At 36.1% G+C, this 18,910-nt stretch overlaps 1 protein-coding gene across 6 annotated transcripts in view; it reads left to right on the plus strand.

The window, feature by feature from the left end:
- The window catches only part of LOC148952083 (NCK-interacting protein with SH3 domain), a 142,606-nt gene that overhangs the window by 65,783 nt on the left and 57,913 nt on the right, over nt 1-18,910 (plus strand). For 4 of the 6 annotated variants that reach the window (XM_089088835.1, XM_089088834.1, XM_089088833.1 and 1 more), the window contains exons 2-3: nt 13,680-13,923; nt 17,661-18,181. In XM_089088835.1, coding sequence (XP_088944961.1) covers nt 13,717-13,923; nt 17,661-18,181 — 728 coding nt within the window. In that variant the 5' untranslated portion in view covers nt 13,680-13,716. Of the gene's footprint in view, nt 1-13,676; nt 13,924-17,660; nt 18,182-18,910 lie in introns of all 6 variants that reach the window. The other 2 variants (XM_089088832.1, XM_089088837.1) reach the window with 1 other exon arrangement.

An 18,910-nucleotide genomic window follows, 5' to 3' on the forward strand; every position in this document is an offset into this window, starting at 1 on the left:
TGGGGAGTTGGAACACATTGTTCCCTTGCAGGTTCTGCATGCTGAAGTACAAACTAAGCCGTTTTTAAAGTAGCTACACCTCGCTGAACTACACTGTATACGACAGGAGCACTTCACGATCTTTAGGAGCATACGCGGGGCTGGTGGGAGGTCAGTTGTTAATGGGTACAAGAAGTCATATTTATTCTTCCATCCCCATTCCTCGGCTTTCAGTTCCGGATCAGGCTCCCCGGTCCATACCTGAACTTGATAAAAAACTCTATAGCTATGAAACTTGGCTGCATCAGATGTTGGTGGCAGATGTTCTGGGTTAACAAAAGAGTTTGCCGTTGTCACTTTCTTTTCAAAAACTTCTCTGCGGAGTTTGTTCAAGTTCCCTCCTTTCGACGAACCGTATATGATCAGCAGGGCGTCTTCACCAGCGGTCTTGATTTCCTCCTTCGAAGCGGACTTCTGCATGAACACTGCAGCTGATGTTCGGAAATCATTGTCTTCTATCAGCAAAGTGGAGTAAATACAGGTGTCGTCACTAGCTGGGTGATCGATCATTGGGAGGAAAACAATAGACGATTTCCCTGGGTGATTCCCCACCATAAGTGCTTGCTGCGTGGCATTCCAACCCGGTCTTGGAGTTTTCAGGTACCAGGAGGAATGCCAGAGGATTTCAAGGGTAGAGTTAACAACTGGTTGAAAATCTCTCAGACCTTCATATCTGATTCGCGAGAGTATGGAATCGTCTGATTTATGGTGCACAATGCGTATCTTTTGAGCATTTCTTATGTCATCGGCAGTGGGATTAATCCTAGGAATGCGTATTCTAGCAGAAGTTGACGCTGGTGTCACAGAGGCAATGATACCCATACCGTGGAAAGTATTGTTGCCATCGAGAGTGCAGATATCTTGATCCACGTTGTCGGCAACGTGGTGAATAAACCCGCCAGGGAGAATTTCATCCAGATCCTCAACTGCGCTGATGGCTGAACATCTTTCGAATCGCCGAACTTCATAGTACGACGAACAGAATCCCATTGCGTTCAGAGTGTCGATGAGATATCGCGACGCAAAGTGATGATGCATCTGTACACCCAGACCTATTTGCAGAGGTGCAATTACAGCTTGTGGTCTAGCTGCTTGTATGATCGCATGACCAATACTAGCAATCTTGAGGTCTACGGTCTTCCCAACAAATATTTCCCGAAGAAAAAGTCTGAGGCTGTCAGGTACAAAGTTCACAGCTTCTGAAGTGGTTGACAGTTTTTCTAAAACGTCGTAGTCGTCTTTGTTTGTCTGTAGGCCTTTTATGTCGTTTTTCAACAGTTTCGCTGCAGCGCAAAGCAACTGTGCTTTTTCCTTCTCGGGATCTGCAGATCTTGCTTCCACATGATACTGATTTAAGATTGATGACGCAGTATCCGTGAAAGTCACTACATTCGACTTTCCGTCGACAGTCGAGATGAGAATTCTAGTACCGAAGTGCTCGAGAATCTTTTTCTTCATATAAACATTGCTGTAAGGTTCAACATCCACTTCAAGAGCGTCACGCATCTTTTGAACTACATCACTGACTGTTGTCTGTTCTTCGTCATTCCTTTCAAGAAACTGCATCGCTTTTATGAAAGCATCCGTTATCACCTCGTCCTCTGGTCTGCCTGACCTTCTTCTCTTTTTCTCAGGCTCACAGTTCATGTTCTCGTATTTGAATGGAATCCCTCGGCTTGTCCGAAAGTTATTGCTGCAAAGCTGATGGTACACGGCATCAGCGGCATGAAGGTCTGGGACGGTGCATATCCTTCGGTAAACACTGACTGCCCAGTCATCATTTCTCAGTTCGCATGTTTCTTTAATTGTTTTGTCAAAGTCTATGGTCCGAACGCAGAAAACATCTGAGCCTTTCCGGTGTGAAGCTGAGAGGTCAACAGGGCAGCCACAAAACAAGCAACACTCGTTAAACCTGAAATGTGAAGTACTCGACCGCAACTCGCACTTGGCAGTGGAAATTTTAGCTAGCCACTCATCCTTTCGCCTTTGAGTGTCATTGTCAATGTTACGCCTGTGTGTATAATTTTTTCTGCATAACTCATGGACCTTCTGTCCGGCAGTGACCACAACGGTATCCCTTCGCATCTGACTAGATTGGTTAATTCCGGCAGCTCCTTTCTGTGTAATAATCGTGTACTGTGAGTCGTCTTCGACATTTCTTTTGCAGATTCTGCAGTGCTCCAACTGAGTAGACATCTCGCTATATAAAAAAAAAGAGTTATTAAGCAAAACATATCTGATCGAAATTTTAAGAGATTTCTTTTGTTCAGCCTTGTTGAAAGGTCCAGTAATAATGTCTCTAGGGATGTCAACGTCCCCAAAGTCTTCAAGACAACGGCTATAGGCAAGGCAATTACTTCATTGTTGCACATGGATACGTTATTGAGAGGGCTATGTTTGTTTGAACTTTACTTTCCAAGAAGACGAGGGATATTCAAATGAGCCTTACAGAGAATGTTGAGGAAAGTGTTGAACTAAATGAAAACACGTTATGTTTACACAGATTGTCAAAAGGGTGAAACACAGGAATAAGTAAGTATATTAATTGGGAAAATTCAGGGAATGATAAGGGATATGATCAAAAGACAATATTTGCATGCTACCAATACTACTTGAGCTACTACTATCATACTTCTCCATTTACAATACTGAGGGGAAAGTTGAACTAAATCCAAAGACGCTGTGTGCATGCACAGCGTCAAACTAGCCTAGCTCAAGAATTAATTGGGGTATTAAGTTGGAACTTTCAGAGAATGCTTAAAGGGGAAATATCGTCTCATCAAAAGGCAATATGCGCACACTACTGCTAACGCTACTGTTAGTGCAACATTTACTACTACTACTTCTATTGCAACTACTTTTAAAGTTAACCTGTCGTGATGATGAGGTCACCTGTTGGTACAAGGTTTTTTTCAGGGGTCGTTTTTCTTCTCAATAGATGTCGCTGTAAAAAAAAAAAAAAAAAAAAAAAAATAAAATGACATTAAACAAAAAATAAATTGACGCAAAACAGTAAAGTAAAAAAATTTATACTTTAAAATTTTAAATTATTAATTTCCGAACCACCAATATAAAAACCGACTTCTTACCTGCGCTAATCATTCATCAGAACACTAGCAGATTCACCGGAAAGTATTACTCGACTGTTAGATGGCGGAATTTCGAATAAAATTTTTTCTCGGGGTAGATGGCGAATTTAAATAAAGGTTATGACTGTCACTGACCGGAACTAGTTTTCTACTCGACTTTCTGGCATTACTTGAGGTCTTCGTCTAATTGATTTCTCAGTCAAATCTTGGGAATAAACTTTGAAATCTTTAAAACACTGAGTGATGAATGTGACGATTTTCATTTTTATTGCATTACGTAGCCTTCGAAGTGTCTTATACTAGTGCCTAGTTCAGGTATTTTTACGAACAACCGATCATTTGTTGAATAACAAGTGCCGATTGATTGTCTTTACAAAAATTACCGCAACGCATATTGATGATAGTGAAACTTTTTTGTTTTGCACCAGACACCCAATCGGACTTCATTTTCTGTCTCAGCTTGTCATTCTGCATCAGAATCATACTTCATTTCAAGAAAAACGGTCGGATACTAAAATTATATTTTTTTCCGGAAAACGTAAAAAAAATCGCATTAAAAGCCAAAAAACCGTTATTTTGCGTCGACTCAGAATATGCGAAAATGGATATGTTGTTCAGTTTTTTTTTCTCTACAAGATGGTGTAAGAATCATTTCTGTTGCAATTTGTTTCGGGTCAAACCTCCATTTGCCTGTACTATATGTTAACATTGGGTAAAGTTCATAACTTTCAGCCCTTCCCCCGGGGACTTCGGGGGATCAAGTTATCCTAAAAGACATAGTTATCATATTTTCGACCATGCTGAACAAAATGGCTATCTCAAAATTTTGATCGGGTGACTTTGGGAAAAAATGAGCGTGGGAGGGGGCCTAGTTGCCCTCCATTTTTGGTCACTTAAAAAGGGCACTAGAACTTTTAATTTCCGTTCGGATGAACCCTTCCACGATAATCTAGGACCACTGGGTCAATACGATCACCCCTGGAAAAAAAAAAACAAATAAACACGCATACGTGATCTTTTTCTGGCAAAAAATGCAAAATTCCACATTTTTGTAGATATGTGCTTGAAACCTCTACAGTAGGATTCTCTGATACGCTGAATATGATGGTATAATTTTCATTAAGGTTCTATAACTTTTAGGGGGTCTTTCCCCCTTTTTTCTAAAATCAGCCAAATTTTCTTAGGCGCATAACTTTTGATGGGTAAGAGTAAACTTGATGAAATTTATATATTTGAAATCAGCATTAAAATCTGATTCTTTTGATCTATCTATTGGTATCAAAATTCTGTTTTTTAGAGTTTTGGTTACCATTGAGCCGGGTTGCTTCTTACTTACAGTTTGTTACCACAAACTGTTTGACTAGTTGGCAAATTTAAGTGTTTCTGGGGAGAAGTTATTAGTCAACTAGTTGGAAAATGAAAGTTTTGCTGGGACAACATTTATTGTCAACTAGTTGGGAAATTTAAGCATTGCAGGGGTGAAGTTTTTAGTCAACTTGTTGGAAAAATTAACTTTTGCTGGGGCAAAGTTATTAGTCAACTAGTTGGAAAATGAAATTTTTGCTGGGGTAACATTTATTGTCAACTAGTTGACAAATTTAAGTGTTGCTGGGGAGAAGTTATTAGTCAACTAGTTGGAAAAATTAAGTTTTTCTGGGGAGAAGTTATTAGTCAACTAGTTGGTAGATTTGATGATGGTCACTGCATATGTGACCAAAATATCTAGTATTTTTGTGAATTTCATGTTGGAAAATGAAAGTTTTGCTGGGGCAACATTTATTGTCAACTAGTTGGCAAATTTAAGTGTTGCTGGGGAGAAGTTATTAGTCAACTAGATGGAAAATGAAAGTTTTGCTGGGGCAACATGTATTGTCAACTAGTTGAAAAATTTAAGTGTTTCTGGGAAGAAATTATTAGTCAACTACTTTGGAAGATTAAGATTTGTTGATGAAAAACTATTAGTCAACTAGTTAGAAAAAGAATGTTTCACTGGGGCAACATCTCTTGTCAACTAGTGGGCAAATTTAGATTTCTCCTAGGCTATATGGATGGGCCAAATTTTCCAACTAGGCTAGATGACAAAAATGATTTTAATTATAAGGAGATTGGATAGTACCATTCTATATAAGCTTATAAAGTAATTTTTTCCAATAGTCAAAGGATGGAGTCCCAAGTAAACATACCACTTTGTACCTTTTTTATGCTCTTTCCAAACATAATAATCATTTTTGTCAGAAATCAATTTTACCCCCACCCCTGTATATTCCAATTCAGAGCATATACTTGCAAATTAGGAAGGTGGGGGTAAATTTTATTTCTGATGTAAATGAGAGGTAAGTTTAAACTCCCCCCCCCCCCGAATGTGCGAAAATAAAACCGGAATTGGTATATATAGGGGGGGGGGTAAAATTCATTTCCAACAAAAATGGTTAACTTCACAACTTTGCTCAATCCAAATTTATGAGGTTTCAAAGATTCACAAATACATTTCCTAAATTTGGTAAAAACCAATTGATATGGCTTGAAATTCTACTCAAATAACAGGAATCTCATTTCTAAAACACAAACCAGAGAAAAAGAAACTGATGACTGAAAATTTACAGAAAATGTTGTTTTGTCAAAATTTCAATAGTTATAGACCTGCCATGTCTTGCTTAATTTTTTGTAAATGGAAAAGCAGTGTGGTCTAAGAAATTATTTAAATTTCTAAGACTTAGAAATCAGAAGAGGATTAACATGGAAGATTGTTAATATCTTCCTGGAGTATTTTTTTTGCCCTGGATTCATTGCTGAAAGTTTCATTTTCCTAACATAACCCCTTTCCAAGATAGCCAAAAGTAGCTAAAGTGGAATTTTACCATATATACCTCCACTCCCTCCCTTTCTACATGGCACCTGCCTTTGATGACCTTTTACAATATTTTGCCTGTCATGTATTCAACCTTCTAATTAGAAGCAATGCTATAGTACTGTCTTTGGTAAAGTACCACAAGGCTTCAATGTTTTATTATTTATTTATCTATTATTATTATTTGTTTCTCAAGAGGCCCTTCTTATGGAACTAGCAACTAGCCCCCCTCCCATGTACCTTTTACCGAAGACATCTGATGAAAATTTGAGACAAGCATCTTGTTTAGCATGGTTGCAAGGTCTTATAAATATGTCTCTGGAGATGACAATCCCCTACAGCCCTTGGGGCAAGGACTATAAGCTATACAACTTACCCATTGTTTACATATAGTATATGTAATTGGGAAAGGGGGATATTTTAGACCTTTTGTGTCAGCTTAGTATATTAAGTTGAATCTCTCAGGGAATGCTGAGGGGAGTGTTGAACTATATCAAAACATGCTATGTGCATGCATGATGTCAAAAGAACATATCTCAGGAGTGACTAAGACTGTTAAGTTGGAACTTCCAGGGAAGGGTGGGGGAAGGACTACTAATACTACTCCTACCACTAGTGCTACTTCAACTATTATTTCTACTGCAGCTACTACAAAGGCTAAGGATTCTATGGTAAATATTTCAGAAAAGGTTGAGGGGGAGGTTTAAATAAATCAAAATGCACTGTGGGCATACCAGTTGTCAAAAGAGTACATAAGCAATATCTTAGGAATGGCTTAGCATATTAAGTTGAAATTTCCAGGCCATGATGGGGGGATGCTCAACTGACCAAAAGGTAATGTGTGTGTACTACTACAGCACTAACAGTTGGCCATCTGTGTTTCATTTTGTAGTGATAGGCTTGACACTGAAGTTGATGTTCTCCTTTTTGTTGAGTTTTCCAATAGGAACAGCTATTCCTGTGGTTTGTAAGTTAAAAGAAACATTAGAAGTCCCCAAGAAAAACAAGGTCTCAATGCAAAACTAGGCTGACTTCTGTTCTGACACCACAAATTCAATGATGGGATGTAACAATTCTGTGGCAAAGCTGATCGTTGACAATTACCCACAGGTTATAGCTGCTGCTCAATCCATCTTTGCTTGTTATATGCTTATAAAAAGCTGCCAAAATCTCTTGAAGATTTTGGCAGCTTTGACTCCGCCCCCCCCCCAAAAAAAAAATACATTGTGCCAACATTGTTCTTAGACAGTGTGATTGTGCTGCCTATAATATGCTTGTAAAAAGCCAAAATATCTTGAAGACTTATGTTGACAGGTGTATAATCACTTTGCAATGAGTGCAAAACAGATCATAGTTTTGAAAAGATTCTAAGTTTTTCTAATGCTCTAATCCACAAAATTTTAGCACCTGAACAAACTCATTGGTTGTCCCTCCAAACTTCCATGCAAAGAATATTTGAGCAGTAGAATTTCACAGTTATAACTTTGCGGACTCTATTGACTATTTTATTTACAAATCTCATATCATAAACATTAAACTCAACAACCGCACAGGGAAGGCACAATGCACCTGTTAGAAGATGGCTGCAACCCTTTAACTTTCAACCAACTAGGGTAAAGGCACCAATGATAAGTTTGAAGTTTTATCAGAAAGGGGTTTTATCAGAAAGAGTTATTAGATTAGCAAGGTAAACAAGTATACAGTTGTTTGCATCATCTTGTTATATGCAAACCCTATTTAAGAAGCTTCTTTAGCCTATATAAGTTTGAGCTAGGCTATTTTCTGCTGTATTCTAGGTGTGTGTCTCTAGTATCACTAGAGAATTAAGGCTCTTCAAATGGAAACACAACAGTAACAAAATAACAGTATTGTTCAGTCACCCAATCAATATTCTTTCCACATATAATGGTTACATCTATGGCAATACATTCCATGCCCTATTGCTGCGGATATAACCCTACATAAAATAAGGGCTCTGGCCCTATTTCAGTGGTTTGCCCCTACAAAAGGAAACACTATAAAATTCTTAAAACTGCTTTAAAAATTTCCTATAATAGACTACATACACATAGTCTATAGGCTGTCATTGCTGAAGTGCTACTCTACCATTTATCGCCTCCTAATGGTGATATATAGTCTAAATTTTTATATTCTCAGTGTGTTTTCCATATTCGACTTTTATTCTGAATAATTTAGTGTTAAATAAGCCACATTGGTAGCATTAAGCAACACACACACTCATGACAAAAATATAATTTAGTCTAGGCCTATATATTTGACCATTGGGGGTCAGGATAAAGTAAAGTGAAGTATGGTAAAGGTCTAGATAAGGGGCCATCGAGAAGGAAACAGGTTGAGAAAACAATTCTTCCTTCAAATATTCAGAATAATTATAGCTGACAAATTCTGCACACAGCTCTACTATACTTTACCTCCAGCCCACCCCCTCCCTAATGTGCAAATATATAGCCAAAATTATGTATTTCACCTGATTTCTACCACCCATCACACTTGTTTTTCTGGTTTGTCAAAGTTGACTGAATTTACTGATACCAAGGTTGAAACAAGAGAGATGAATTGATAAAATGTATAAAAAAAATAATTGGGCTATATATTTGCACATTGGAGGGGGTTGGGTGTAAATTAGCCATTAGCTGGCTGCATGGAAAGTGTGTTAGGTACAATTATTCTACAATATATATAGTTGGGCTATATATTTGCATATTAGGAGGGAGAGGTTAGGGGTAAAATGTAGCAGGACTGTATACAAAATGTGGTAGCTATAATTATTATGTATATTATGAAGTAAGAACTGTTTTCTTAACATGCTTCCTTCTCAATAGCCCCTAATTTAGATCTTTATCTGAAGCATTTTTACAAATGGTATAAGTAGGCAGCCTATATAAAAAATATAATTATTTTTAAAAATTGTATAGCCTAGTATTTCCTTCTAAGGGAACAGACCACCAAATCTATACTGCTTTGTTGATAAATTTGCTGTATACTTTTGTTAATGGGTGTTTGGGTAAAATTTTAGATGAGGAACTTTTATCTATTTTTGAAAGTAGCATATTTAGGTGAATAAAACTATCAGGAACAGATCCAGAGCCTTAATGGTTCCCTGGGAAAGAGTTTTGAAGTATATACCTCCACTCCCTCCCTTTCTACAGGGCACTCACCTTTGATAAACTTTTACAATGTTTTGCCTGTCATGTATACAACCTTCTAATTAGAAGCAATGCTATAGTACTGCTTATGGTAAAGAGCCACAAGGCCTTCACCAAAGACCATCTGAAAAAAAATTGAGACAACCATCTTGTTTAGCACAGTTGAAAGGTCATATAAATGTGTGTCTCTGGGGATGACAACCCCCTAGAGGCCTTGGGGCAAGGACTATAAACTATACAATTCACCCACTATTTACATATGGTATTTGTAATTGGGAAAGGGGGATATTTTAGACCTTTTGTCTCAGCTTAGTATGTTAAGTTGAAGCTCTCAGGGAATGCTGAGGGGAGTGGTGAGCTATATCAAAACATGTTATGTGCATGCAGGATGTCAAAAGAATATATCTCAGAAATGACTAAGAGTATTAAGTTGGAACTTCCAGGGAAAAATGTGGGGAGAACTATTACTACTAATGCTACTCCTACCACTACTGCTACTTCAAGTATTATTTCTATTGCAGCTACAAAGGCTGAGGATTTTAAGGTGAATATATCAGAAAATGTTGTGTGGGAAGTTGAATTTAATCAAAATGTACTATGGGCATACCAGTTGTCAAAAAGGGTAGGCCTACATCAGCAATATCTTAGGAATGGCTTAGCATATTAAGTTGAAATTTCCAGGCCATGATAAGGGGGATGCTCAACTGACCAAAAGGTGGTTTGTGTATACTACTACATCACTAACAGTTGGCCATCTTTGTTTCATTTTGTAGTGATGGGCTTGACACTGACGTTGATGTTCTTTATTTTGTTGAGCATTCCAATGGGAACAGCTATTTCCATGTTTTCAAAGTTAAAAGAAACATTAAAAGTCCTCAAGAAAAACAATGTCTTGATGCAAAACTGGGCTGACTTCTGTTCTGACACCACAAATTCAATGATGAGATGTAACAGTTCTGTCGCAAAGCTAATCATTGACAGTTACCCACAAATTGTAGCTGCCACTCAACCCGTCGTTGCATGTTATATGGTTGTAAACAGCTGCCAAAATCTCTTGAAGACTTATGTTGAGAGGTGTATAATCACTTTGCAATGAGTGCAAAACAGATCACAGTTTTGAGTAGATTCTAAGTTTTTCAAATGCTCTAATCCACAAAATTTTAGCACCTGAACAAACTCATTGGCTGTCCCTCCACACTTCCATGCAAAGAATACTTGAGCAGTAGAATTTCACAGGTATAACTTGTATTTCACAATTTATAACTTTGAGGACCCTACTCATGCTAATGAACTTGTCCTCAGCACACTCAAAAATCTTGTCATGAATGTACTTATGATGTTTGTTGACTATGCTACTGGCCTACTGAACAATCTCAGTATTCTGTTTCAGTTGCAGTCACCTATTTTCCACAGCCTGAAGTCAGAAACGCTAATTCTTATTGCTACTACAGCACTAACAGTTGACCATCTGTGTTTCATTCTGCAGTGATGTGCTTTACACTGAAGTTGGTGCTCTTGATTTTGTTGAGCTTAATTTTATCTGATAATAAAACCAAGTATCCAATTTGACTATTGACTGTTTTATTTACAAAACTCATACAATAAACATTAAACTCAACAACCACCCAGGGAAAACACAATGCACCTGTTAGAAGATGGCTGGAACCCTTTAACTTTCAACCAACTAGGGTACAAAACACCAATGATTCGACAGTTTTTGTAAAAAAAAACATTTTTTCTACTCTGGAAGGCTTAATTTAAAGACTTGGTTTCAAAAGGGTTTCAGTATTTAGGAAAAATATCTAGGAATCTAACGTTTTCACCTACAAATTCAGCAGAACAAAAAAATTATCTGTTTTTGATGTAAGTCAAAACTTGTTGAAATACTTGGGGAATGCTAGTGGGCAGGTCCTGGTGCATTTGAAATGCCTATTTTTTTTTCTTTATTTCTTCGTTTCTCTTCAACTTTATGCAATGTGTAAACATATAAAACACTTTTCAGATAGTGAAGGAAAAAACTGAAAAAATTGTCTCAAGTATAAGAACAAAGTTGGATTATATGGACTGTAATCATATGACTTAGGTCATATAATCCTTCTTTTTTTCACAGTGTTGCATATATGCCAAAAGAAAATCATCTCCAGATGCTTTCTGGAATGGCCAACTTCCTCTCAACTTTAACAGTCCAGGAAATAATTTCTTTGTTGTTCACAGTGAAAATGTTGTCAACATTTGGCCATTTTAAAGTTAATCTGCCATTTTAATCCAATTTAAAAATTTTAGTTTTTACTACCCTTTGTCTGGAAATTCCGGAATCCTTGAAATATGGATGTCCTACTTTAGATTATTTGAAATATGTAACACAGAGGAGTTTAGCATGTTTTACTAGCATTTTGGGTTGGATAGGGTCTAAGAAAACAGAAGTGGATTTCAAGGATTTTAGGAAGTTTATTGTCATTATATTTAACTTGCGGAATTTACTTTCATATGTAAATTCTATGCTTCATCCAAAACATGGGTAGGATTTTAAGGGAGTCACTTTTGATGTTTCTATGACATCTACACATTAATACCTTTGAGGGAATCTCTTACTAATTTCATTAATCAATACTAGATATAAGAGTGGTCCTGACAAGGTTCCTTGAGGAATTCCAGGCTAAATAGGGAGGGGTTCAGAGAGAATATTTTTTGGTACAACTTGGGATCCATTTGGAAGAAAACATATACAAAATTTATTAAGAGAGGGTCTACTTCAGAGCTTCTCAGTGATAAATGAATTAGGGTGTTGTGATCAACCGATCAAATGCTTAAAAATATGAACATGGTATTAGGCCAAGTGGCAGCTCCACAGATGATAGATAGCATCAATTCAGTAAAAAAAACTTTTCTAATGTTTTTTCATGTGAAATATTATTAGAAATAATAATCATCAAAATTTCTTGTTGTTTTGTACCCCTAAATTTGACAACTATGTTTTCATCAGCGACAACTACGTTTTGACAGAGCCCTGGTAGTATGAATGCTAATAGAGACAATGTTGTTTTTGGAAAAGTAAACTTTACTTCAAAAGTAATTCTGCTAAATTAGCTGTTTCTGTCAAAGTAGTTCTGTTCATAAGTTAAATTTCGATTTTAAAGAATTAGGTTTAATTTGTGGGTATCCCTGCTTGCACTTGGGGTAATCCTGCCTAGGCTATAAAGAAATAGGCTAAATGAAGCTTAGGAAAATGGACATAGGAAAATGGGCTGTTCTACAAATGTAAAGAGCAACATTAAGATTTAAAACGAACAAAGATTTTCTCGTATATGAACTTGGCTCCCCCCCCCCTCCTGAGTGTAAAGAGAAGGTTGAGGTGGAAATTTCCTCTTATGTAAGGAAAATTTTCTATTTGTTTGAAGTTTTTATTGTTGCTCTTTACTTTCATATGATATTGTTGAATTTTTATTTAATCATTGGAAGAAAACGATTCAAAGCCTACTTAAAAAAATTAAAAGTCTACAGGTATACCTTTTACTGATAGTGGTTATACATTTTTTATTTTATTTCTTGATATTTTATGCTATTTTTATGTTTTGCATGTATAATGGTGAAAAAGTAAAATAGTTTTAGCTTGTACTTTTCACTGCATGGAATTTCATTGTAACATTGCTCACTTAGGAAATTATCCATGTCAAAGAACAACCTTACTGTTTTCTTCTTACAACTATATGTAAGCCATTTGTGTCTTCTGTCATCAGGCACTTGCATAAAATATTATGGGGAAGAGGGGTAAATTACATTTACTGTGTTAATGTAAATACTGTGTTGAAGTCAACACAGGCACACATGACAAAAAGTAATTAGAGCATGACGTAGAAAAGAAAAGAACTGATGAGAATAGAGGGGGTGGGTGCTGGACCATTCCCCTCCCTTTTTTTATGAAACATTTTGTGGTAACAAATTGTATAGTAATCCAAATGAAAAGACACTTTGGTTTGCCAAGTCCCAAATTCCTTTACAGCTAACCGTCAAAGGTTTGGGGAGACAGGGGGGAGGGGGGAGGGGGATTTTATGAAGTTTTATTGAAGGATTGCAAGTAAGATACAAAAACATTTTTTAAAGGAAAAGTATCTCAGGCACTTCAAACCAAATATTGTTTGAAGTTTTTATAAATAAAAATTGAAGCAGGCAAAGCAGAAGATTATTGCACTCCGTAAACCAGGAATAAACCACCGATCGTGTGCCACTGGTAGCTCAAAGGAACTTTTTGGTAGCACTCGAGGAAGTAACAAGACAGCGCTTGGAGTAACTCATCTGATTTGGGTTATTCACCTCAAACCTACGACCCTAAAAAAAAAAAAAAAAAAAAAAAAAAAAAAAAGAACTAGCAACCTGCGCATCTGCCTTTCAGTCAGTGTCTGTTCATTAAGTTGTGAAGCTATTTTATTTATCTTTTGTTCTCTACATACTGCAAAAAATAACCTTTTTTGTATTTTATTAACCCTTTACCAGTGAGGGATTATAATTACAATAAATGTTTCTTTTTATGCAAAGCAGTTTTTTCAATCAGAAGAATCCAAGGTTTACCTCCATCATGACAGTAAGTCCCAGCAGCCCTGAACTGGTGATATTTGAGGCTGAATACGACTACGGTGCCAAATATGAACACACTCTTGAGATTAAGAAAGGAATGAAGTTGTTGCGCTTACAAGGCATGAATAAGGACGAACACTGGATCAATGCTTTAAATGATAAGGGAAATTGGGGCTATGTACCACTGAACTACCTTAAGCAGCTACAGGTATGATTGATTATTTTTTCCTTTTTCTCGTATTCTTGGGCATTGGTGCAAGCAATTTCATGGGTGATTGTTTTTTATTTGTTTTTTTATCCAGTCTCGTGTCTTGTTTTTCTTGAAACTTATGTAAATATGCTTTGCTAGCCCAGTAGAAAAGTGTGGTCGTTTTTCATATAAATGCCATAAAGCAAATAAAAGTTCTCAAGCTGAAATCACGAGAAAAACAAACAGTAGGCTTAGCCAGTAGAAAGAAAAGAAAAAACAACAATCACCGTGGTATTATAAAACTAGGCGTCTTGAGCGTTAAGAACAGAAAAGATATAAAACATAAACATTTGAAAGAGAAAAGGGATAAAATCTAAAATAAAAAACAATAAAAATATCAAACCAATATATATATAGATAAATGCTACTCCATGATCAAGACATTGTAGATTATATACAATTTGCCAGATATCCTATATGAACACCCAAAAACAACTGAAAAGCAGTTGCTTTTGAGCATTCATATGGACATATTTTAAATTCTATATTATCTTCGCCGAGTTGATCGTGAAGTAGCATTCGTATGTATATTAATTTGATCTTTTTTTTTATTATTGTTGTTGATTTTAGATTTTATCCTTTTTTCAGTTTGAATGTTTATGTTTTAGGTTATTTCTGTTCTTGACGCTGAAGATTTCTAATTTTATGCAGGCGAAATATCTGTCATGATTACTGTCTTTTCTTTCTACTTTCTTTTCTTTTCTTGTTGCCCCTCTTTGGTTTTTCCATTTTGCTGGTGGGTTGTTGGGTATATGAACTCCCCTAAGGCTAAGTGCGAGAATTTCATCACTATCACATCTGAATTAAAATGAGACTTACGGAATGGTGTTCGCTGGCATTTCTTGTAGTAAAAGACTTGAACTGTTGCTGGGATTATTTGAGTACAGTAAAACAGGGTACAAATTTCAGTGAAACATGGAGTAACCTCTTCTGGGCCCAACCCCACGGGTCAATCATGGAGGGTATATATGTCGATAACAACACAGCATAAGAATAGGATATGTGGCTACAGGGTAAAGGTTTGGGGAAATAGGTAACGACTGCTAATGTGAGAGTGTTTCCGAGGGACAAATGTTTGGAAAGGCTATGCCTTAGTACGGTAATCATAAATAGCCTTACAATCGGACCAAGTTCCACAGGAACTTAATAGGACAAACCCCAAACTCCTTGCCAGGTTTTCTTTACTTCAATACTGCTCGACTTTTCTTCAATACTTGGCTTTTCTAAAACCCGTTGTAGTCCCTCCAATTCTACATGCCATTATCTATGTTTTTCCCCAATAGAAAGGAACTATACCTTCCCCTTAATCTCTTTTCTTCTGCTGCAGTTTGGAGCCAACAAGCTTAATTTGTCAGAAATATTACTTTCTGCCTTTACAGACTGAATTTTCAAATAATGTCTCTTTTTTGCAGTTCTTTTTTCTCTTCTACTTTTCTTCAAATTTTCAGCTATGCAAAATAAAGCATCATCGAATCTGAATTGGACGGTAGTGTCCGCCAACTCCGACTGAATTTCTAAATTTTCATTCTCAGCGAGAGACTCCCTCCTTCCAAAGACGCTTCGGTAGGTTATTAGGACAACGGTACAAGCCATAATTTAACTCGGCTGTTTTACACAGGATGTGGAGTGTAAGCATCAGTTTTAATTTGGTGCCCTCCTTTACATCTTACAATTCAGTTTTATGGTACATTTGGTTTCTTTTTGGTTTTCAACATTATTTCACTGCTATCTCGAATGTTTGCCATGACTGTGTTTTGCGTGACTTCGAGCAAATTTTAGTTTTAATATGAAATGAAAATACGTATAAAGTGGGTACATTTTTTAATAATACAATGGAAAAATAACAAAGATAAACTTTTTTTCATTAGTGACAATCTAAGTCAGAAAGTTTTGGCAATAGTTCCAGAAGCCTTTAGCAGCGGGAAAAAGAGAAATAACAAAACAAACTAAAATAATCTAAAATATACAATACATATAAAGGAAGGAGGAAAAGAAAAACACAAACGCTGTACAAGAAAAGAAATGAAAAATAGGACCGATTGGTTTCTCTTTTCTTCGAAATATTTGGACTTGTATTGTTATTAGTGAAAAAGTGTCTTTGTTGTTTCTCCATTGTCTCATTGAAAAATCCCACCCATTTGTGTGTGTTTTCATTTCGCTTTAATTGTAAATAGGAAGGCAGTGAGGCTTAGGAGTCATTTTCGAGCAAATTTTCCATAATTGTTTCCAATAAAGTCACAATACCATGATTACCCAACATCAAACAATGGTGATTTCTCTTTTGAATTAATACCAACTGTACGATCACTGTCTCGTTTGCACATTATTGGATCAAAAGTTTAGAATTTAAGCTGTTTATTTTTCTTAATGGCGAGGATAAAAAGCTGCTTTTAAGTCAAGTTAGAAAATATGTACCAGATCTCCCTTGAAATAACCCCGTGAGGTAATTCCTGGAAAGTCTTCTTTAATTTCTTATTTTGTTAGGAATAGTATAAATGTGGGTGTCGATAAATCATTTTTGAATGCCAAAACGACAACTTCATATGAAAATTTGATTGTAGAAAGTAGTAGTAACTCAGGTAGGTCATTTATAAACAGAAGAAAAATAGATGCTCCCGGGACTGGGCCTTGAGGAGCCCTACAACTCGCTGAATGGCTATCAAGGTGAACAGTATTTCTGCTATCTTTATATGTAGTACAAGTTTTCTAGACGATACAAGATGCAAAAAGCTTACTGAATTTGGCCAAAACTCATGTTTTTGTATTCATCTCCTAATCATTATCTAATGTATAATTGATCTCTACCATGAAGAGGTGAATCGCTTAACTGTGGATTTGCCTTTTAGGAACCCAAGTTTGATAGAATAAAAAAATCTGAAGTTGATGTTTAACTATCTTTGCAAGAATTTTTACTAATTGCAGACAATAGGAATGTACCTTTATAATTTGTAGGACCGCTTATACATTCAGTTTTATCCGTTGAGATAACATTAAATTTTTCACCAAATCAGGGTAAACTTAAGAATATGTTAAATTAGAGACGCAGCATTAGAAGCTACTTGTTTAAAGATATCGTTTGAAAAGCCAAATCATCAATCGCAGCAAATAGCTTTGTTACAGCTTTAAAATGTTTCTTTTTTTGTTGTGTAATACTAGAGAAATGAAAAGGGTTTTAGTTTGAAGCACAACATCAGCAGAATATAGGGGGATATTTAAAAACGACGAGGATAAGGTCGAAGATAAGATAAGCCTAGTCCCAACTGTACTAAGATAGATGTAATATGAAGGTTTTACAATATATAAGAACCTTATTGTATAGTGATCAAAAATTTTTTTTAAAGTTTCTTCGAAGTAAAAACTATACTTGCTCATAAGATGGAGTGATTTCTTTACCAGGATGATTGAAAGACCGCTCTTCGCTGAAGAATTGCATAAAAATGTTTTTTCTTGTTTGGAGGGTGGATGAGGGTCAAACTTGTTCTTTCTTAAAGAATCCTCGGAGACTATACAAATATTGACCACCTACAGTATCTGAGTATCTACAGTATCTGGTATCTGACCATATGACTGTGACATATTCAGGTATCTAAAGATGGTTGTTTATCTGCACTCCATTTTGCTTACATTTCTCATCTTATGTGCCTGCCCACTCCTTTGATATGTTCACTTTTTATGTGTTTCTTCTTCTTTTTTAGATGACAGATGATGATTCCTTTCTTTTTCTTGGGAATCTTTTAAACAACTTTGTCAAGCAGAATAAACAATCAGAAGAAGGAGATAAAATTCGTGCCTATTTGTCCATTCTGTATAGTGTCCAATTTCAAAAGACAAAAAAGCTAGTCCAAGATGACGAGCACCATCTCTGTCAAGATGGAAAGACTCGGCAAAATACCGATGTTGGCAATGATTTAAGAACAATAGAATTACGAGAATGCTCGACACCATTATTTGGTGAAATAGAAAAGTTAAGTGCAATTCAATCAGGGGCTAACGGGTGTTTACAGGAAACAGTAGCTGAGGAGAATGAGAAGGAATTGGCTCCCATTGATTTCAGTGACGCCGACGATCTACCATTTCAAGGTCAGTGTGATACTAGACAAACAAATAAGATGCTAATCGCATTTGAAGCAGTTGACTGTGTACGTCAAAGCACAGATCTTTCATTTCCTGATTCTGTGACTGCAGTACTTTCTGTTCTACGGGTGATAAATTTCAGGTAAATTTTAGGCTATATTCTTTGGTAATAATAACTGAACATTGCCGACATTTTTGTGAACTCAGTCTATTACCAATACTCCTGTGCAGTCCAACCCTATTTATTGTGCTTATCAATGCCATCCTTCTATCTTACAAAGTGATTTAGTTAAAAATGGGATTTCATCCCGAAAAAATATTATATCTTACAAAATAACTTAGTAAAAAAAAGGATTTTATCCTAAAAAGGGGGTTTTCGGGATTATACATATTCGTAAAGAGTGCATGTTTAAGACGGTTGTCAATTTTAATTTGCGTTCTTTTTCTAATTGGTAATTTGGTTTTCTGTCGATTGTCGAAACATCACTAATATCATTTCTTCGAACTTTTTGTGCTTAAAGCAAAAATAATGGATTCCAGTTTTATGTTTTACACGAAATTTGGATATATATATATATATATATATATATATATATATATATATATATATATATATATATATATATATGTATATATACGGGTAGGGGGTTTGAATCCCCCCCCCTCCCGGAAATGTTTCAACGAAACAAAAAACTAACAAATTTTGATGCGTTTTTTGAAGTTTTTCTTGTATCCCCTCCCCCTCCCGATAAAAACAAAAACCTTTTGTAAACAACCCTCCCCCCCCCTCTGCAAGAAAATCCTGGATACGGCCCTTTCTATGGTCCTTTTGCAAAACCCTTTTTAAGATAGCCTCTTGCAAAATCTCGCT

This window comes from Artemia sp. Qi Xiang Cuo, chromosome 5, assembly GCF_049724085.1.
Source record: "Artemia sp. Qi Xiang Cuo chromosome 5, ASM4972408v1, whole genome shotgun sequence".
Taxonomy (NCBI): Eukaryota; Metazoa; Arthropoda; class Branchiopoda; order Anostraca; family Artemiidae; genus Artemia; species Artemia sp. Qi Xiang Cuo.